We start from the raw sequence: 23511 nt of genomic DNA, 5'->3' as shown, positions 1-23511 counted from the left end.
ACTAGGCAATCAGGTATAAGGAATGAATTCTGCCTGGTAGACATACCTGGTAATCTTTTTAATGGAAAAAATACGAAATAACTGCTAAACTTAAATAAATTGTAAACTATGTGGTACTTCAGTTAGTAAGTTTCAATGCATTGTACACATCCGTTTTCGACAATTTTCTTTTTTTTTCCGCTATTTTATTATACGTGAGACAGCCCCTTTAATGTTAAAATCACTTATATTTTTTGAATTTGACTATGGAAATTTTAAAACACATACTTCAGCTAGGAAATGACTTAAGATGCAGGCAATTGTTTACAACTGGTTAATTCTTTGATTTGGTTAAAGCAATCTGAAACGTTTATTAATTACTGAACATTTATCCAGAATTTAATAATAATCAAAATACCTCCATTTAAATATGCACACTATTCTATAGATAACATGTGGACAACTTTCTCATGTTGTTTTTCAATAGGCTGCCTCTTGTTTAGGCTTGTACATGTTTAGGCAATTGTCCGCCACAATCTTTAATCGATTAGGCATTAGTATTTAATACTATTTATATCCTAGTTATTGTTGCTAGTACATTGTCATTGTCGAGTCTTATATCAGTATAGATATATCTTACTGGTTTTACTTACGTCACCGTAGAAAGTGCATACATTTTGGGACCAGTATCGGCTGATATTAAGTATTGTGAAATGTACATTTTTGCAAGGGAAAATTTTAAAAAAAGAAAAGATATAATTTTGTCTCAATATTCGGAGTATTATATTGTTTAGTTACTCTGTGAGCATGTAAGCATATAGCAAGAAGAAACTTAAAGCAGAAAGGAGCGCGTTTGTGTGTAGGAGCAGGAAGGAGTTTTCTTTTTATAAAAGTAACGTGATGGGTCGGCTCGCGCGGAGACGGTTGCGGTTTCTGGCGGTGGCGGTTTTCATTACAGGGGTGCCCTTCCTCGTTGTGCAACACAACATGATCAGTAAGTAGAGTTGGTCGTTAAATTCTCGACAGTAAGACTCATTTTTGGTCTAGATTACCTTTTTTTAACTTTGTAAAATATGTTTTCTATGCATGAAAAAAAAAATAACAGTAGACATAACATATTCTCATCATTTTATTACTGGCATTAAGCGATTATCCATGGTTCATATGTTGGATTAATATGTTAAGAAATAGTCAACGAAACTGCATTTCTGGAATTCGGTTCTTGAATTAACAAATGGATATTTTGGCGGTATAATTCTATTTATCTTATGTCAAAAAATGTCAGCAGGTAAAGCTAAAATCTCATGTTATGACAGCAGCATTTACTGTTTTTTTCTATATAACATATAAAATAAAATATAAAAAATAGAAAATATATTTTGTTTCAATATTTTAGAGTATTATATTATTGTATAGTTACTCTGTAGATATGTAAGCAAGTGGCAAGGAGAAACTTCAACAGAAAAGAGCGCGATTGTGTGAAGCAGTTTAGTGTACTTTTGAATTTTGTCAAATCTCAATTTGTGTTTAAGGCAATGTATTATATTGATGGCATACATGTTCAAGTATGTGTAAAATATAATTTTGGCTAGTTGAACTGATTTATTTTGACTATTATGAGCTCCTGTCATCAAGCCATTGTGGTTTGCCTGTTTTAACTAAATGGTGTTTCAACACACGTATTGGATCACTGTCCGCCATGTTGTTTTTCCAAAGTGAACTAGTTTTCGGATGGAACGAACCGACGAAACCGCATCCGGAAGGGGTTTCGATAGTTTAACAAACGATAAAACTGGTTTTATTTTTATTTGAAACTGTTATGACAAATACACAGTTCGTGATACCGATGTTAAACCAAACTAGTTAAATACCAACATAAACGTGTTTGATTTCCATAACGATCTCACAAAACTCTCTTGTCCGTGAAAATACTGTTGAACACTACTAGAACATACATAATTTACAATAAAAACTGCAAGGGCAAGCAAGTAGCCGACAATTCGCAAGGGCCATTTCTTAAGGCACAATGCTAAGCCCAAAGGAGACTTAAGCGAGAGACACACACTAAACGAAACAACACAGACAGATCATAAATATATTTATTAGCAAAGCTTGGGATTACTGTTTCTCTTTGAAAGATAAAATCAATACATGTCATTGAATGTTTTACTGTAGAACGAAGACTAACCGCGCACGATATAATAACAAGGCTTGACCGCTGTTTAATAAATAAATATATACATATATTTAAATGGTATTAGTTATTAATGCACGGGAAAATACTCCTTATCAAATTTTCAAAACTTTAATTGCGTTGGTTTCAGCGACCGAGGATCTCCAGATGTGTGCAGAGATACGGGCGGACCTACAACCAGATGTGGAATCAGACTTTCCCACTGTAAAGGGTGTGCGGCCGCGGATACCCCACATCATTCATCAGACATACCGAAACGAGACCGTGCCGTTTATACTCAGGGAGTATGCGCGCTCCTTTATCGCCAACCACCCAGACTGGCAATACAAGTTCTGGTCCGACGCGGACGGAAGACACCTTATTCAAGAGCGGCACCCGTACCTCCTTCAAACGTGGGATGGATATCAGCAGAACATCCAGCGAGCAGACGCTCTTAGATACTCGGTCTTATATGAGTACGGGGGAGTCTATGCGGATTTGGACGTTGAAAACTTGCGACCGTTGGACAGAGCGACAATGAAATATTCGTGTATTATTCCCACAGAGCCATTTGAGCATTCCATATTTTTGTACAACTCACCATACTTGATAAACAATGCTTTCATAATGTGCCGTGCCAAGCACCCATTCTTTAAGCAGGTGTTGTTGAATCTAGTCAAAACGTCCACAATTCAAACGACGACAGCAGATAATCAAGTGATGATGACAACTGGTCCTTTGTTTTTCACAAACGAGTTTAATAACTTTATGGGTATTGACCAAGAAAGCACTAACATATACAGGAAAAAGACAGACTGGAGTAGCAATTCTCCTTACTTTTACAAAGGAGAAAGAAAAGAAGACGACGAAGATGGTATTTATGTTCCTAATACTCGCTACTTCACAGATGAAGTAGACGATTACGCGGCCGGCGTAGTTGAAAACATGTGCAAAGACCGTTTCCGTCACTGTGACAACGTGTTACTTCAGCGGGGCTGCGTGGAGGCTGAAGCGCGCGGGCTCAACCGGAAGCACAGACTCTATACTTTCGTGAGACATACTTGGGTTCATACTTGGACGGAATATAACAGGAAAACTAGAAAAGGATTTTTGCAGTTTTTTAATATTAATTCTCTATTAGACAAACGACATCAGTAAGGCACAGCCAAATGGCTTATCTTCACACCCAAAGTATTTGCCATCAAAACAAGTATGTCAGTGGTATGATTTACCGGTGGAAGTCAAAGAACCAGTGTAACTATATTACCGGTGGAAGTCAAAGAACCAGTGTAACTATATTACCGGTGGAAGTCAAAGAACCAGTGTAACTATATTCACTGTTACCTTCTGTCTAAGCAGTATGCCCCCAACCTAACAAGACTGGTACTTTCACTGGGGCCGACGCCCATAAAATATGCCAACAGCGTCCTAAAAAACGAACATCCTTAATAAACCTCGAAGTGTTCATTTGAGAAGCATATATTAGATCGTTTTAGATCATTTTGACAATTATTGTTAAATTTTCCCGCTTTGTGATTTTAACTTTTCACATACAACATGTTATTTATTTGTATATTTATTAACGGTTATTGCTTTACTTATTTTGTTGGAAATTACAAAGATGAAATACATGTTTTTTTCAAATACGTTTAATATAGTGATCTTTTTATTAATGTTATATATAAGGTAATACCAAGTTTAGTGGTTCATACGGACTGGTCGTATGTTGACAAAATGGAACTATATATAAATGGTTCAATGCATTGTTAGAGAATTATAACGATCTCCGGTCACTCGATGTCGGGGTAAAGAGGCTAAATAATGTGTTTGTCGCAACGAAAAACGATCATCCGTATATGCAGAAATGCTGGTATTGTAATTTGAATTTATTCAGTAATTCAAATAACGTTAAATAGGCATTCTGGTTATATATAGGTTTTCCCACGGACTTTTTGGCATTGGATTGTTGTTTTATACAAGAAAGTAAATGTATTGACCTATATTGATTCAATGGTTGATATAGACCGATATACAAATACGTAGGTATTTTGGTTTAACAATCGTTTAACCGAACAATTTATATTGAAGTTGTGAATTATTTAATGTATTGTTTATTTAAATGTATTTGTAAAAAACAACACAAGAACTCCGAAATTCTAAATATTCCAATGCTTATATTGACATAGGTATATATGTATTAGATTGAATTTCTAGTTTTATTAACTACAAAATATAGACAACATATTAAAAAAATATCTGTATATATCAAAGCTCTTGGGAATGGAAGATATGAATGTTGAAAAAAGGAGTTTAGTTCAGCCGGCAATTATGTTTACAAACATTATGTTGCTTTCTTATTATGTGAACTTTTGCGTATGGCTTATTCATAACACCACATAGTATTTACCACTTACCATTACATGTTGTATATACAAGTTGACTTGATATATGAAAAACATGTATGTATATATGTAGACGATGGATGTTGTACAAGTCTGAATTTTCTGTTCTATTCTGTTCTATTTTGTTCTGTTCTTTATCTTTAGTGCCTCCATTATTTGAAAGAAAATACTGTTTTAAATCTTTAGAAATACTGGCTTCCCATTGGACAGTATAAAATGCTGACCACTAAATATCGAAACTATTTTGATTTTATGAAGAAAGAAAAAGAAAACAACACGAACAATTTATAAAGATTTAAATACTCGCCAAATTCTCTGTATATAGAAACTGGTAAATATTCTAATGTTAAACAGACCAAATAGTGTTTTATTTATTTACACAAAATGTTATAGAATCAGATTATCATTTCCTTTTATGCTGCAGTGTTTACTATTAGTAAAAATTTAAAATGATGTATAATAAGCTATTACATGTCCACTTTAAATAGAAAACAGACACATGCTTACACTCTTGCAAAAAAGGTTAACTTTGCAATGAAATTTAAAAAAAAACAAAAAAACACACACTTGAAAATATAATCCAATACTTGACAAGGGTCATAGGTCAGCAGTGTATGAATCTGAGCCTATAGTTAAGTACTTGGCCAGATACTTCGCATTAGTTTGACAAAGTTGAAGACAGCATTTACTAGTTTCATTTCACGTAGTTACTTCTCTTATTTACAATAACGACATTTTAAATTAGTTGCACATGATTACCTCCCTTAGTAAATAAGACGCAATTAGATACATGTATAATGTAACACAGTTTATCCCCTTAGTTTTAAAAACGGCAATATTTTCCCTCAGTTAATTCCTTTTGCAAAAATGACGGTTTTTGAAATGGTTTCATATGATTACCTCCCTTAATAAATAGATGCAATATTTTCACAACAATTTCTTCCCTTGGTAACAAAAGCGGAATTAACAATATTTTCACATACATACTTCCCTAATAAATATGACGCTATTTGCAATATTTTTACACATTGACTTCTCTTAGTAATAAAACAACTCACAAACAAATTACCTGAACCTGTTTAATAAAATTGTGTATTCTTTTGGTTTTACTAAGTCTCTCTTCATACTCTTCATCTTCGACATGTATGTTGCCGCATTGACGCATTATCCCCCCCCCCCTTTTCTCGCCTCTTGGATTCGCTAGCTAATCAGTTGAGATCCAGTCAATGAGTGGTGGTATGAGACACACGTCGTGCGGTACGGAAATGGCCGGGAAGTTACGGATGCAATCTCGATTCTGAATGATCCAATACCACTGCTTTCAAATCGTTTAAGGTAAGACATATTTTTTTTTCCTTTCAAATTTTCTGATAGCTTTTCACGAAGAAGATCCTTTCCTTTTCGTTATCGACTTTGTCATAGGTCGGTTATGCTCATGAATATTAAGGTTAACGAAGTTTCGCTAGCCAATTTGCCCAGAAAATAAGTCAACATATCCGGTGAACAATTGAAAGTTTACAACATAATGTTGACATGTTATAACTCGTCAAGTCGACATAAAAGAAGTCGACACGACTCCATGATCAACTCATCAGTATATAAGATTTAAGCTTCCATATCTTTTACTTCTAAAGCTCTCCAGCCTGGCCTTAATGAAGTTCCATTTTAATACACTGTATATCCATAATTGACAGACGACATTCAGATGAATGACCACTGCCAAGAACATATCGGGTAAGCATTATAATTTCATTGACGACTAGTATTATCATTGTATTAGAGCTGAAATTAGGTGAAATAAATATCAACGATTGAAGAACTCTCTTTTACTGTTTTATCATCATTATACCATTAATAAATACATTGACAATGATATATCCGCCCGTTAACTTAATAAAATGAATTATTGCAAACATGTCATCCTCTGCCAAATACGAAGCTTGTATGAAACAAGTTGTCATTAGAGGTTCATTGAGGCCTGATTAACAAACTATAACTTTCAATATTCGCATATATATGGCGGGTAATCATTGGAGCCATAACATTGGACACCCATATTTCACTCATTGGCACTATAACGGAAGACGCGTTGGAGCATTTTCAACACATAACGAAATGCTATGGCTCCAATGATTACCCACCATGATACATCAAATAATCAAGAGAAGGAAGGCTTGTGAAGTTGAATAGGAGTTAGGAATGTGGGCATGGGATATTCAATATTGAGCCAGGTCCAAATACCCATGCAGCTAGGGTTTATATACGCGGATATAAAAACATATAGCGAATGTCACGCAATTCGAGGCTTACTGGGTATTTGGTATGTTTTGTACTGTCCAATTACTCGGTATTGGCTATCTATCTTACTATCAAAAACAACAAATTTTAGCCATCTCAGGGTCCATTTGTTTGACCCTGGATAAATATTACCCACTGGGTAGTCGAATGGTATTGCTTCGTGGTTTTACTGTCGAAAACTCAATTCCCAGTCTGATCGCTATACGAACCTGGCTTGATATTCGCTTTATTTGTTTATGTCGAATGCTTAATCATGAGCTTGTTATTTGCAGCTGGTTGGAAATTTACTTGATTGTCGAATGTCAATTATCCATTATCTAGCCAGGTCGGTGTATGCGCTGTATTCACTCTGTCGAATACATAATTCTCAACTATGTATTCGAAGCTGCTTTGACATGGCATTTCACTGTCGAAAACCCCATTCCCAGGTACCTCGGTATTCGAACTTGGCCCTTGCTTATTTCAAATAACAAATTGCCAGTTGGGTAGTAAACGCTGGCTACATATTAACTGTTAACTTTCTCAAACATAACTCCAAGTCAGCTCGGTACTCGGGCTCCGTTTCCGCTTTGTTTGTTTTTGTCGAATATCCCCATCCCCATCTGGTTGGGTATTGGCATGACTATTAAATGTCCAATTCCAAGCCAGCAAGGTATTCGAACCTCGGCGGGCTACGAAACAATGTTGTCAAAAAATGTTGACGTATTGAATGTTTACGCCTGTATGTCGACATACAAGGTGAAACACGTTACGTCGACTATATAGGAACAAGTTTTCAGAACATTACTATCTGCCCAAGATATTTACTTTTTAATTGAACATATCGCTAAGACAAACTTAACCTCGATTTTATAAAGGTATACATTCTTACAATTTAACTATTATGTTGTTTTTTTTCCAAGAATGGTGACGCGGCCAATGAACGTCGTGCGACAGACAACAGAAAACGAATATGCAAATGAAATGTTCATTTCCCGACTTTAATATAAGATATAAGAGCAAACATATTGTATTTCTGACAACACAACTTGAAACACATTCGAGACAATGCAGAATCCCATATATTTGAATTAAAATCCGTCTTTTTGTGAACTTTTGTAATGTTCAAAACTTTTGCCAAAACAGTGTTCAACTCATGTCCAGCTAATTTAATTAAACACAAGAAATAGCCATTTAAGATGCTCCTCCTTAGTTTATGTTTTTCAAACAAGTGACGCTACTTAGTTTGTTTTGTTCTCATAGGTATTAATACAGGGACCATCTTATTGACGAGCGTACAAACACATATCGGTGGTTCACGTGTTTTGTTAAAGATTGCCTTAAGATGATTTACAAAATTTGGAATTCTATTTTGAAACTCAAACAAATAGGTGACATATCAATTGTTTCGTGACCACCAGTAAAACATTTGTTTCGAAGTAAATAATATTACTGCTTGGAATTATGAGTTCGAACAAGTGATCATATGATACGGTCGTTAATAAGGCAGTCCGAAAGTGTTTTGAACGAGTCACGCGATTTTATTTCTCGGCCGGTTTGCCCTCGAAGCCAAAGTGTGGGAGGGAAATACTGCTCTTGCACGATTGCCCCAGTTTGAACATTCCTATCGCCATTTCGGTCGGGTGTGTGGCGAAACACACACGATTCGCACAATTCATCATCTCTTCCGCGTGCTGAAATAGAGGGGAACAATTTTTTTAAGGTAACACACTGTTTGCTATAGTAACACTTATTGTATGGGTTACGCATTATTCTGTAAGCGACACAATTTAGACTTTGTCATCTCATCCGCCAGCTGAAATAAAGGGGAACAAATAAATGTTCGTTTAACGAGTTTTGCTTGGGTAACAATTTACGTTTGAAATGGAAACTGTTGTTTGAGGCTACAACTTGTTTTGGATTACAATGTATGTCTGAGAAAACGCCTCAGAAATTGGAAAACAATTTTTTATCCAGTTATGTTCGGATTTTGTATCCTCTGACTAAATAATGAATAATTACAATATTGGGCTGAGTATCAATATGTTTTTGAGAAACAATTAATGTTTAGGCGAAAAATAAAAAAAAATCAATTCCAAAGCAAAGCAGATTCCTAGGTTATCTGAAAGCTCCATTCTTTCGGATTAACATCTAGATCTGAGCAACATGAACAGCCAATCAAGACGACGAACACATGATGGCAAAATGTCAACTGAAAATGCTTGTCACGTTTTAAGACTAATGAGACAAAACAGTTCATCTTTTTGGTTGATGCTAATGAAGCATACTCTGAAACTATATAAATGCTGATGTAGATTCGCGGTTTGATTGAAAGAAACTGCTCATTGACAATGATAATGAACACGCTGTCATCTCACTTTGAGCACCGCCTTAAACAGTGTTTTATTTCCAAGAAACAGCAAGACATATTATTTATCCCGAAGGTACAGAAAATGAACAACTACACTGTGGGTTAAATTCCGAGTTTATAAAAGAAATACAGTGTGTTTCAGAACTTTGGGTCCGGTTGCGTTAAACGACATTTTAAGATAGCAATCACCTGTTCTCTTTACATCATGGTAAATTTAAAATGAAAGAATGAAGTTTGAATGAAATAATTACTAATTAATAACTACCTGTTATTTTTGGGAGCGTTTGAATCTACTATACATAAAATATGTTACGTCTTAGCAATATGTATCGCTATCCGCGTTTATTTCGATTAGAGACATTTATAAGCACAAAAACTTGAATCTAGAATTGTATTCACAGCGAAGGTTCTTGTATGTAGTGTATGGTGTGAGGAAAACATATCGTGTAGGTTCCTGTCTCGAGGATGTCCCATTTCCACGCCATTCTTAAACACTCCACGACAAGAGTTTAATAAGTTACAAATTTGCTACCTGATATCTCTTCATATTAGGGGATTCTGACAACTCCTTTATGATTTAAGAACATATGTGTGGAGTACTAATTAAACTGTTAAATTACGGTTTCATATTTACACTGACCAAACTGCAATCACTGTCTATTTTAGGTCCCTGAAACATAGAATTATGATGAATCATAATCCTTATCTATATTTGAAAAAGGAAATGTATAATGAGCTGAATAATATTGGCTTAATTGGCATAAATGAATAGCATAAAAATGAAGATGTTTCTAACTGGCATTCGTATTACCATAGCAGATCTATTTATGATTTGATTGTATGCTTCACAAATAACTAACAAATGAGAATCAAGAATTACGCATTTGTGACAAATCGGGCAGAAATCACTCTAAATAAGAAATCTTTATTAATTAAAAAGAATAAGTAAGACTTTGGCTTACGACAACAGATGATTTATCAAAAACTTAATGAACCGGATTTGAATTAATGATATCAAAGTATCTACGTTACATTAAGTTCTATGAAAATGGGGGTGATCCGAGCAAAGAAAAAGGTAGTCCAACTTGTCTGCTTTTAAACTTCGTATGCTCGAGCACATGCAGATGCAGGAGTTTGGAAATAATATAACTTTGCCATAAAAAGTCAGGAAATTCACTGAACTGACTCCCTGAAAACAGTTACAATTAAGATTTGGTTTTGGGTCAAAATGAGCAAAACGTTCTATGAAACGTTGTTGAACATACCTGACATTCATTATGAGTTTTTAAATGTAATTACATAATATAAACGTGTAAGCGACTGTATAAATAATAATTGTACAACCTTTGGAAAGTTCTCAATAGTGTTTCAAGCTTTTACGGTGCCGTTCATCATACAGGCCAATTTAGAAGTTGCATTTGTTGCGTCACGTCACGCTTTTTCTTATCTCCTAATGAAACTTCATAGAAATGTTGGTGTGATTAGGAAGTTGTGCACCTGGGATTTCTTTCTATTTCACTCGGTCTAACCATATTTCTGACCTTGTACATAGTAACTATTGTCTTGGGTACTCTTGTTATGGCTCTTGTTAATGCAGATCGTAACTGGTTGCATTTCTAAAAAAACACCTCTGCAAATAGTGCCAAATTAAATAATTGAATAATTATAAAAGAACAAACTGATATTTAAATTGGCAATACTAATGACACATGCTCTTTTGAAGGCTTTACTTCATTTTTTTCTTTTATTTGATAATGTCTCTGGATCTCTTTTTAACATTTCTAACGATGTATTGATCAAACACGTAGCTTTAAATTTCCGAGTTATGATGAAAAAGCTGCAAACAAAAAACGGACAAACAAAGAATATAAAATTAGAAAAATAGCACCATTTATTCTGCCCGAGGGAGAAATACGAAATCTGTGCTAAAGAAAGGCAATAAAAAGTATTGTTCTGTTTTTATGACGTAAACTTTGAGAGAAGGTGAGCAACAAATATCGTAATGATGATGGAGACTATGAATTGTTCCCTATTTCATTACTGTCGTGATAGTATGCTCAACACGTGCTTAATTCCCGTTTTGGCGCGTGTAAAAACTCGAAATGTTTCCTCTTCGGCAAGCAATTTCCAAGAAGAATTCAAACAGGTCATCTATACGTACATGCATGCTGTTGTATAATGCTGGTAAAATTGACATGATTTGCAGACCATTACCTGTGTGTGTTTTCTCGTCGGGCGTCAAATTGCGCATCGCAGGAACGTCAATAACAAGTCTTTGTCGACTAGTATCGAATTAAGATAATGAGTGTTTTCCCTATTAGCAGGCTTTGACCGTTCATTGTCGGAAGCGGTTGTTGGTCTCTCTCTCTCGCACCCTATGACCAGACACATGATTAAATAGGCTCCTCATAAATGTTGTTTTGGTTCACAGAGTACAAAAGTTATTGTAAAAAGAGCAAAGTTTCATAGAACATTTTGTTATTTTTGCACAGGACCTTGTAATTATAAAACAAGACAAAATCTGAATCCCTATCTACCAACTGCTTGATAGTGGGTATTCGTGAATCAACCAACTCGAAATGTTCGAATAATCAACAAATGTACGGAAAACAGTGAGATAAAACAATGTGTTTAACAAAGACACAAATGTGTACAACGGTAAAAATATTTTTTTTTATTATAAACGTTATATATTTTTACACTAACAACTTTTTACTAGAGAGCAAGGTTTATGCTAAATCCCTAAATTTGGCTATGAGCGATTAAACAACTTGAAGTGGTCGAAAAAAAACAACAAATTGCCAATGTACGAATAATAGTGATTTTGAAAAGTGTCTTTACCAAGATACATATGTGAATATGAATAAAAAACACCATTGTTGTTTAATCAGCTACATGTGTTCCTTTTAACCATAAAACAAGACAAAATCTTCATCCCCAACTACCAACTGGTTTGTAGTTTGATATTCGCGAATAACAAAATATACTTCTGGCGAAAGCATGGAAAATAATTATTTAAAACAGTATTTCTCACGAAATAACACCTGTGTATATGCATTAAAGTACATTTAGCATGTGATTTCTTTACATGTGAACCTTTCGACTATAAAACAGGTAACAATCTGAATCTCCAACTACCAATTTGGTATTCGAAAATGACAGATAAATATCAACATCTACTATGTAATTGATCATTCGAGTCCCCAACTGGCAACTAACAGGTAGTTGAATATTCGTAACAAAGCCGATGTTCTTCGTCCACATGTAAATTTATTTTCTGAATAACTGGATATAGCTTAAACATTCTTCAAAAATTAAATAAAATCTTACCAAGAAGGCATTGAATGAGTTTCAAGTAACATCATTTTTTTGCCACGAGAAAAAGTTTCAATCAAACCAAACCTACTGATTTCTACCCTTATGTCATTTCCCCGAATTTAGTTATGTCCAAACTGTCAATATTATTGCTGTTACTATTTTATTTACGGTGACTTCTTTAGTGGGGTTAGATTTATACAAAAAATATTCTACATTTATTAATATAATCTCAAATACATTGTTGTACATATATGTATTTTGTGCTCCCAAAGGACCTTTCCTTCTGAATATTATAAAAGACAAATTGACACCCTTAAGTCTGTTACTGCTATATTGATGTTTTCAACAACTTAAAAGAGAAAATGGGCTACATAAAAAATAACGGTGGTGAATATAATGAAACTATTTAGTGTTCTTTTTATTAAAATCGGCCTCTTTGAATAAAAACACACACATAAAAACATAAAAAATATAAAAACAACAACAAAAACAACCAAGGCAACAAGCTGATAAATGCAGTAAATATAATTAAACAAAAATGCAAATTTGTTTTATTTATTTATGTGTCAACCTGTGGAAACACGGATTTCGAAATGTTTCCAATATCCTTTAATGAGATTTGAAAACTGAAACGTGATTTGTTTTCATTGGTATTTTGATTTTTATTAGAATCAACGCAAGAACAACAAAAACAATTAAAAGCCAGAGCCTAGCGATATTGTGAAAAATGAAAGCAAAATAACTAACAAAGGGCCTCCTGAAAGTGAAGAGACAATAAGTCTGTCCGTTTAAAAAAAACCCGCATTTTATTTTCTCTTTATAACTAGATTTTTCATAATACATGTACGTAGATCCCTATCGGACATACTTTCAGTGAGTTCAAATTATTAGTTCGCCACTGCAAGCCGAACTGCAATATGGGCAAACATTCAGACGCTGTTGAGTGATGTGGGGATTTAAAAAACAACCAGTCGTTCCCTGTTTGATTGCATGGAGTACGAGATGGAAAGAGACACGAGGTCCTGAAGTATCTGCGACATTTCCATACCTGGGATAGAAACTTATTAGAGGAGACAAAGAGCCCGCATATGAGCATAGTACAGCCTTTCTAGAATCTATGCATAATATAATGAAAGTTATAGGGGAAACAATTTACGATGACCATAGAAAAGACCAATTATACCAAGCGTAAAAATAGTAGCAATGTTAAGAGAAAAACTAAAAAGTGAAAAATAAATACACCGATGCCATAGTTGTCGGAATAACAACAAAATGATTCTGGCTATTTAGCTATTTTTGAGGTTGGTATCCTTGGAGATTGCACGTATATTCTCAAAAAGAAATCATAATGTTTACAGAATTGCCCGAATCGTCCTTATGATAAATATTACATCCCGGTCATTATTCGACCAGGCCTTCTGTAACGCATCTTTTCTTGACAAAACAAACCACTCAAAATCCGAGGAAAATGTATAAAAAGAGAGAGACGCATAGAAATGGCCACTCGTTGTGTGTTCTTTAAACTTGCAAAAAGACTGACACTATTTGCAGAAATACTGAACGAATTTGTCGTAAAAGTTATTCAGTATACAAGTAAAAATTCCAAATCCCATCAAAATTCCCATCTTAATACATTTTTTTTAAATAGAATAGCGCTTAATCCGGTGCTTTTGTTGTTGCTTTTGTTGCTCTTCCCATTACATGTACTGCCAATGGACCGAGTCTCAGGGCTATTGCCGTCATATGACCTTTTTTGTGTTTTCCTAAGGATCACTCTTCTGTTAATATGTAGAATTTACTTTATGCGACGGTTATTCAAAAGATAAACCTCTCCTTAGATCGTTTTATAAAGCCTTGGTGAGCTTTCTTGGAATTGATCGCATTACTTCTCGGATGTTTCTTAGTAAATTCGTTTAAGCTATGCTCCTCAACTCGACTTATCTTTATCTTAAGTATTCAATTATACTTAACTTGTGACTTTTACTGCATCAAGTATTGTATGTAAATGTATAACGCTGCGCCATATGTAATTAGGCTTAGGAACCAGCTGCTTCACAATCCCGACAAGGTTAAAAGTATAATTAACACTATAACAGGTTATTATTTATTTATTTCAAAAGCGACGCGAAATTGGGACGATAAATATAGTCGTTTGTTAACAGTACATTTTTACATTTTGTAGCGGACAGTGACTTTTCCTTTTCCTCGTGTTATGACTTAGTTGACTGCGATGAACGTAGGATTTCATCTTGTTAGTGATTTGCATCTAATTTGTAAAGGCTTTGGCCGTTTGTTGACGGTAAACTGATTTTATATTGTCATATGTTGAATGTCACTCTAAAGGGGTAGGTCGTTACATTGGCAAAACAGAACAGAGTTTCAGCGCTATTTTCGTATTTGGATGTAATTTGGGATTCCGGAAGATCACACTTCCGGAATCCATTATAGCCAAATGATTTAAAATTTAATTTCCTTGAAAACGGCCCTATACTTAACATGATGCTTTCTTTTTTTAAGTATTAATTTATATAAGCTTCATGAAGTTCCGTTTTTTTCAGTACAAAATATTCCTTTGAATACTAAATAGAAAATAATGAAACAAAATTGTAAAAACATGTACTACGAATGATGACATCTTTGTGATGGTATGGTTGTTTTAGTGTTTTGAATCAAAAAGTAAATAATTTGCAGGATCTTGGTAAACCAAACTAAATTTATCAAATTTAGATCATCTTGTTTAGCAAATGTTCCCCCGTATCGTCGGCATCGATATCCTTGTATATTACAGAGAAGCAAAAAGACTATCCAGCTTCTATGCTATAAAGAAAATATAGTCAAATATATATTCATAGAAACTTTGAGTTGTGGGCGTGGGTTTTGCTTTGTTCAAGACAATAAGATTTGCGAGTATTCCGTTTATCTATATTTCCCGCTCTGCAAGAATGTTTTTAATTCAGTTTCAAAAGGCATGACGTCATGAATACAGTGAGGTTTAAAAACCTAAAAAACAACAACACAAATTTGGTTACAAAAAAAAAACAAATCCCCGGGAGTCTACAACTTAATAAATGTAACGTAGATTTAAGTCTTGGCGTTGAATATTTGCCTAGATGAATCCGAATAAAAGAATCCAGTATGAAAAGTTCCTTAGAATGCTAAATAATGGAACAATTTCAGTGGAGTGAATTATGTGCACATGATGACATCTTCCTTAAGTGTGTTTGTGCTTTTTATCAATAAGTTGATTATTTGCAGAGTCTTGGTAAACCAATCTCAATTTATTACATTGTCATCATCTTGTATAGAAAATGGTTCCCATTATTTTGGTGCTTGTATCTCGGATATCGGTCTCAGCGGAGATTTCAGAAGACGCTACAGATTCTATGCTATGAACGAAATAAAGATTTTTTAAATATTATTATAGAAAAAATGAGCCCAGTGGCGAGGCCAAGCCTGACCCTAGGGACACGGTTAGAATATACGTTATATAATATTCGCTTTTGATGTTACATAACAAATAGTTGAGCTCTATTTTTTCTTTATCAAGACAATACGAATTGAATTTATTTGCTAAACAGGTCCAAGTGAAAACAATGAGCCCTTGGCAGGGCAAGTCCTGATCTCACGAATTAAACAAACTTGGTGTTATCATTGCCAATAGGCTCTAGGGAGTGTTTGCACAAGAATATAATACATACGCTAGAAGCGTAGATCTTTATTGTTACAAAGCAGTGTTTGAACATCTTGTTATAATTTGTTTTTTTTAAACTTAACAAAGTAAAACAACGTATTGAAAACCTACAACTCTCCTAAGATCGTGTGCTATTCACGGCGACCTTTCTTGTAACTGATCGCATTACTTCTGAGAGATTTCTTACTAAATACGTTTATGCAATGCTCATCAGCTCAAGAAATCAATTCTACTTAATCTGTGACTTGTACATTTCCAAAGGATCTTTAAACTACGCCACATCGAAACGCTACATACGTAGAAATAAAATCATAGCTTGTTAGTTGTATGTCGTATTATGCTTCTCATTTCGGAAGGTTTTGACTGTTCGTTGAAGATATAATGCATTGTTTCCATTTATTCAAGGTACTTATCAATCCCAATATAGAGATTCATAACATTGGCAATAAAGAATATTCGCAACGGTGTTGCCGATCATATGATAAAGTAGGAACCATATCCACACATTTTGTTCCACTGAATAAGATAATTTAAAGAATAAGAGATGTTAAAACAACAAGGCAGATGTGATGTTTGGTCCTTCAGGGAGATATAACATATAAAAATACTCTTTCTTGACGAAAGAATAGCGCTTAAGTCGGTCCCTTGTGTGTTTACAATGTCGAATATGAGTTGGGTCTATTTAGAGCCTTCATAAATCACTTGTGCGGAATCTGTTTATAACTTTATAGCCTTATGCTATTACAATGTCACTTCATTCATTCCCCTGCTAGTTTATGTATGGTTTCTTCTTCGTTAGAATTCATTCATTTACGTTTCAAAAAGTATCCTGTAATGTATACAGTAAAATTTAAAAACCTCTAAAATCAAATTGAGTTACTAAGAAAAAATGTATTGAAGCAAATTGTCTGTCTTCAATCAAATTAATAATTAACATTTTTCTTGTTCAATAGAATAAAAACGTTTGTAGTACGAAAATGCTTCTTGAATACTAAACTAGGGAACAACTTTTGAAAGACATGATCACATTTCGGTTTTGATATGATTGTGTGTTTGTTATCGAAAATAAATGTATTAGATTTCACTCATTTTTTTAGAAATTGCTTCCGCTATAATTCCGCTGGAAACAATTTTGAGATCGGTATAATTGGAGAATATTTTGTTTAAGACAAGGAAGGAAAAGTTTATTCGTTATAATATATATTATAAACTATGAGCCAATGGGCGGTGTAAAGCCTGTTATAAGAACAATATATAGAAGTTCACCACAACTATACAGTACTCAGTGTGTGTATACCACGTGATAAATTGCGTCATAAATGCAACGTCGGAAGGCAATATTTTGATTTGAAAAAAAGTCTTTAAACAAAGATAACTTTCCTATTTCTTCACCATTTTAAATCAAACATAGCTGAGTCTACGGAGCCCCACCTTCGATCATTTACCAGAATTTGACTGCGAGTTTAGTTTCTTAAAATACTTCGACAAACCTTTTCACAATACGGCCGTCTGACGGAGCACTGTCAAAACATAAGTTTAGAAAAAGGTTTGTCGAGGTGTTTGGTGAAACTAATGACCTCATCAAATTTCGGAAATAAAACAAGTGCGGGGCTCTTTAAGCGGCATATACTGCCATTTGTTTCATTTAAAATGGTGTTGTAAATGAAAAGTTATCTTTGATTTAAGTCTTCATTTTAAGCAAATCTTTGCCTTCCGACGTAGCATATATGACGTAATTTATCACGTGGTAAACACACACTGGTACTGCATTCTTAAAACCAGAGCTATAAACAATGAGTCCAATGTAAAACTATTATATAAATAAATTCATTTTCGATAAAAACACACAGTTATACAAAACACAAGATTTCAATATGTGTAGGATTAAGGTGTCAACTTTGTTATATTATTTAGTATTGGAGAAGCATTCTGTTCTTGAAACTGAGAGGCACACGTTCAACAATATTTGAAGAGGATATTCAAATGTTACTTAAAGTTGCGTATTTAAGCTACTTGCATGGACAAAGAGATTCTGAGTTAGCGTTATTCAAAACGCGTACATCTGTGCTGTTACAGTTGTATCTGTAGTAATTGAACATTTCTCGAAGGCAAGTGTATTCCATATTTTGTTACCATGTGTGAAGCTCTACCCCCTCTCTAATATCTGTTATATTGTTATAATTGTCACGACCCGGGTTTTTATGCAACTGACCTCATTACATTGTACTTTTATGCGTGTCAAACTCGTCTAAACTAGGTGCGATCGTCAACTGACCTAAACCAGCTCTAGTTTAAGAGTTGATGTTTCATTTGTTTTCATTGGAAAAATAGATGATGTTATTTTTTGTTGCGGTGGTGCTGCTAACTGCATTAATACATGATGTGGACACAGTTTTTTTTTAATATTCACTCAGCTATAGCACACTGGAAGCCATGCAATATAAGACTTTTACCATTAGACTACTTTCAAATTTAATCAATTTATTCTGTAAATTATTGTTACTTTACATTATTAGCTGTCATTTTGTTGCAAATGACGTTTAGAGATAATGCAAACACCGGTTGTAACCAGATTAACAACACATTTTAATAAGCGCTGACCACCTCAGCCTTGGGAAACCACAAAAAAATGCCTATTTTTAGACCTTTTTGTACTTTTGGAATCTTTATAGACTCAAGTAACGTACTTCCATCGGCCTCCGTATGAGAGGCAAAAGGTTATGAATTCAGTTTCCACTGCCTCTGATGTCCTGACAAAAATAGTTGTTTTTTTTCATATCGTAGTCGATAACTTGAACGGTTTTGTTATGCAATTTTATTTATTATGCGGGCATCAGCTCTTATTATTAATGCGGCCATTAAAAATTATAAAGCGCACGCGCATCTTTTCTGCGCATGTGATATTACTTTGCCAGTCAACATTACCGGGCAATATTAAAAAAATATTGACCGCTCGGGTATAGGGAATCTAACATAGAGAATATAAGTGAGGTATAATAGCATACAATATTTCCTACCATACTAAAAATAACACGCAATATATCCTACCATACAAGAAATAACGCATAATACTGTCTACCATACTAGAAATAACACACAATATTTCCTACCATACTAGAAATAACACGCAATATTTCCTACCATACTAGAAATAACACACAATATTTCCTACCATACTAGAAATAACACGCAATATTTCCTATCATACTAGAAATAACACACAATATTCCCTACCATACTAGAAATAACACGCAATATTTCCTACCATACAAGAAATAACGCATAATACTGTCTACCATACTTCAAATAACACACAATATTTCCTACCATACTAGAAATAACGCATAATACTGTCTACCATACTAAAAATAACACGCAATATTTCCTACCATACAAGAAATAACGCATAATACTGTCTACCATACTTCAAATAACACACAATATTTCCTACCATACTAGAAATAACACGCAACATTTCCTACCATACTAGAAATAACACACAATATTTCCTACCATACTAGAAATAACACGCAATATTTCCTACCATACTAGAAATAACACACAATATTTCCTACCATACTAGAAATAACACACCATATTTCCTACCATACTAAAAATAACACACCATATTTCCTACCATGCAAGAAATAACGCACAATACTGTCTACCATACTAGAAATAACATACAATATTTCCTACCATACTAGAAATAACACACAATATTTCCTACCATGCAAGAAATAACACACAATATTTCCTACCATGCAAGAAATAACGCATAATACTGTCTACCATACTAGAAATAACTCACAATAGTTCCTAACATACTAGAAATAACACGCAATATTTCCTACCATACTGGAAATAACGCAAAATACCGTCTACATTACTATAAATAACACACAATATCTTCTAACGTATAAGAAATAACACATAATGCTAGAAATAGGAGATACTGTCTTTTACCAAAGTTGAAATAACACATAATAATTTATGTTCTATCATACAAGAAATAACACATAATATTTTCACCATATTTGAAATGAGTCAGATTAGTATTATTTTCAGCATCTATATAAAATGTATAAGAAAATGAAATTATTTCCCTCTATCTTAAAATTTGTTTTTTTTTCTACCTGTATTTGGCTATTTAAAGAATAAAAAGGAATGTTTTCTTTTGCATAAAACAATTAAGTGCAACTGATAATTTTTTGGTAAATTCTCAAGTACATTTCTCGCTCTACAATAAAATTCTTTAAGATATTGATCATTTTTTTTTTATCAAGATAATTCCAGATTGCGAACCTCGCCACTCTGTTATGTGGTTCAACTAGTTATCGAGTAAATACTATAATGATTCGAGAAACTTGGGGTTGATTGTCTACTTTTGTTGCAATTACACAGCGTGCGAGGGACGTGTTACATTCAGATATTCCATGACAGTCGAAGCCATTCATCTTTGCTGCATACAATTATTCGGAAATGACAAGTTAAACCAACTTCTAAAACGGTGTTGAGTTGTTAATCGTGGTCTGCTTTACAAATATCAATGCTCCTAAAGTTGACGTGAAATATATTCCCTTTGTTCTAAAGACGACGGAACTCCTGGGAATGTGTATTCAGTTCTAAGTATCGGCGGTCATATCTCAGGACCGATTAAGGCCTCATTTAGAGAAATGAATTTAACAGTACATTAATTTTGATTATTTCCGCCTTTTTCTAATTGAAAACAAAACGATTTCTCGACCAAACAGATGATCATGCTTTTATTATTACGGTCAAATGAATTTAACAGTATAATGCATTGAAATTTAAAACAAATAGCATCAATTCATATTGTGCCCGTTGATTAAAACGGTCCATTGCCAGCAAATGCAACAGCTTAAGCTCTTTTTAAGTTTAAAGATTATTTTAAGTTTCGACCATTATTCACATTACTTTTTATTCTGCGAACAATAGCATAATTTGTTGCGAGAATTCTTTATAATGAAATGTGCCTATTGGGAGTGAGGGTGGCCATTAAAATCAAAGGAGTACATCACATAAAGGTTTTGGGTGGTCTGGGGGTAAAGATACCCCTATATATAAACCCTATTTATAGACGATATATAGGGGTATCAATACCCCCAGACCACCCAAAACCTTCATGAGATGTACCCCTTTGATTAAAACATGATAAAATCAAACCTTTCCAAATAAGAAGCAACTCAATAACAAGTTAGAATATTGACATGCCTAGCTTATTAAGCGTTCAAACGATGCTAAATTTCGCAATCGCTTTGGAAAAGAACAAATAATAACCTGTTAATTATACTTTTTACGTTGTTGGAATTGTGAAGCAGCTTATTGTTCGTAAGCTCAATAACATATTGGTAATGGCGTAATGATATATGTTTGCAATAAATTTTTAATGCAGTGATAGTCACAGATTAAGTAGAATTGATTGTTTGGTTTGTTGAATGTCTAAGTGGCACTCTGGACTTCTACGAATCCTACGCAATCTATGCTCTCTAAGTCAAAGGGTAACCACACCCACTACTTCTGTTGGAGGTCGCAGATCACCAAATTTCCTATATATTCGATAGTAAACTAACCAATTTGCGCACAAAGGTACACTGATTTCTAGATTTTCATGATCACAGCATCATAAATGGTAAGAGAGTTCTAGTTGTGTACTACCCTTAATCAAAACATTGGTAACTGTCTTAGATCCGGCGTAGGAATATACCCATTTTAATACGCAGAAATGGCATAAATCATTCAGATTCAAAACCTATCCAAATTGAGTGTCAAGTGACGAAAAGTAAGAGGAAGGAAAACGCATATAACACGGAATATTAACTTCTGATTTGGCACGAGGTAATATATCATTCATTGCCTAAAACCCCTTTGTGGCCATAACGTCGAAGCTTCCAGCAAGGGTGTTTAAAATCTATCAATTCTGTTAAAATAAAAATAGGACCAATCTGTGATTTTAGCTTTTAATATTACTAATCATATCATATTTTTATATATAAAATTGCTCAAGAAAATAAATAGCAATATGTATTACTGTTAAAAAATATCCCTGCAATGATGTTGCAACCGCGCTATTTTAACAGAAGCGTTTTTTTTTCCCAGTGTTCTGTACCTTATATACGTTTAATTTTAAATATAAACACAAAATCAAGTGTTACCATGTCGTCAAAGCACATGCTGCACATAAATAGGCAGGCGTCAGTTGGTTCATAGTGATGCAGTTGTGGGATGGGATAATCAGCCGGAAGTGACGTCACCAGTGATGATGCCATCACGCATGCGCATACGACAAATGTGATCACAGTGTTCATGGCTGCCCTAAATTCTTTGTGTGCAACAACTGAAAAAAAATCAAAGGCATTGACACATAGTTTGTTCACAATTAATCTCTACACGTACTATTTTTAGTGCAAATGTTTAGCCATAGCGCGGTGGTCATGACATAGTTCATGTTTATTGCATTCACATTTTTATTTTGATCCTTTTGCCAATAAACATAATAAGGGTATAAGTTGCCTCCTTGGTTTGGCTTCCATTGTAAGTTCTTTATAGCAGATTTTAGGTGATTGATTTGGCTTCTATTACAAGTTGATGGGAGCAGGTAATGGCCCTTGTGTTTGGTTTCTATAACAAATTGATGTGAGCAAATTTTGGCACCTGCGTTTGGCTTCTATTAAATGTTGATGTGCACATATTGGCTTTTGGGTTTGGCGTCTTTGACAAGTTGAAGTTGAGCGGATTTTAGCTCCTTAGTAAGGCTCCAATTGTAAGTTGATTGAAACAGGTTTAAGCTCCTTGGTAAGGCTTCTATTACAAGTTGGTTTGCACATATTGGCTCTTGGGTTGGCTTCTACTACAAGTTGATTGGAACATATTTCAGCTACTTGATTAGGATTCCATTACAAATTAACGAGAGCAGTTTTAGTTTATCTTATGTTCTTAATTGATGAATGATGATATGTGCTCCCTGTTTTGCTTGTATAACAAGATGGTTTGAGCAAATATTGGCTCATATGTTTGGTTTCTGTTATAGATTGATGAGAGCAGAGTTTGGCTCCTGGTTTTGACTTTCGATACATTGATTGATTGATACATTGTAGATTTGCCATGAATTCTATAACAATAATCAAAGTATGATTTGGCTCCTGGATTGGCCTCATTCAGAAGTAATGAGAGTATATTTTGGCTTCTGTGCTTGGGGAATGAGAGTAGACTCTGTTACTCATTAGTTACTGTGTTTGGCTTCTAGAAGATTGATGAGAGTAGATTTTGGCTACTGCGT

The 23511-nt window shown here is 34.2% G+C and overlaps 2 protein-coding genes across 2 annotated transcripts; one reads left to right on the top strand and one right to left on the bottom strand.

Annotated features, from left to right (window-relative positions):
* The first annotated feature begins 879 nt into the window (after positions 1-879).
* On the top strand, positions 880-7814 carry LOC128208582 (uncharacterized). Its single transcript, XM_052912138.1, has 3 exons — positions 880-973; positions 2304-3202; positions 7755-7814. Exons 1-3 carry the CDS (start codon positions 880-882, stop codon positions 7812-7814), a joined length of 1053 nt encoding a protein of 350 aa, XP_052768098.1.
* A 502-nt stretch (positions 7815-8316) lies between these two features.
* On the bottom strand, positions 8317-22557 carry LOC128207856 (uncharacterized). Its single transcript, XM_052911024.1, has 2 exons — positions 22388-22557; positions 8317-8525 (listed from the first exon to the last, which is right to left on the bottom strand). Exons 1-2 carry the CDS (start codon positions 22538-22540, stop codon positions 8373-8375), a joined length of 306 nt encoding a protein of 101 aa, XP_052766984.1. The 5' UTR covers positions 22541-22557; the 3' UTR covers positions 8317-8372.
* Positions 22558-23511: the final 954 nt, after the last annotated feature.

The sequence above is a fragment of the Mya arenaria genome, chromosome 11 (genome assembly GCF_026914265.1).
Source record: "Mya arenaria isolate MELC-2E11 chromosome 11, ASM2691426v1".
Taxonomy (NCBI): Eukaryota; Metazoa; Mollusca; class Bivalvia; order Myida; family Myidae; genus Mya; species Mya arenaria.
This window is presented reverse-complemented; position numbering and strand designations above follow the sequence as displayed.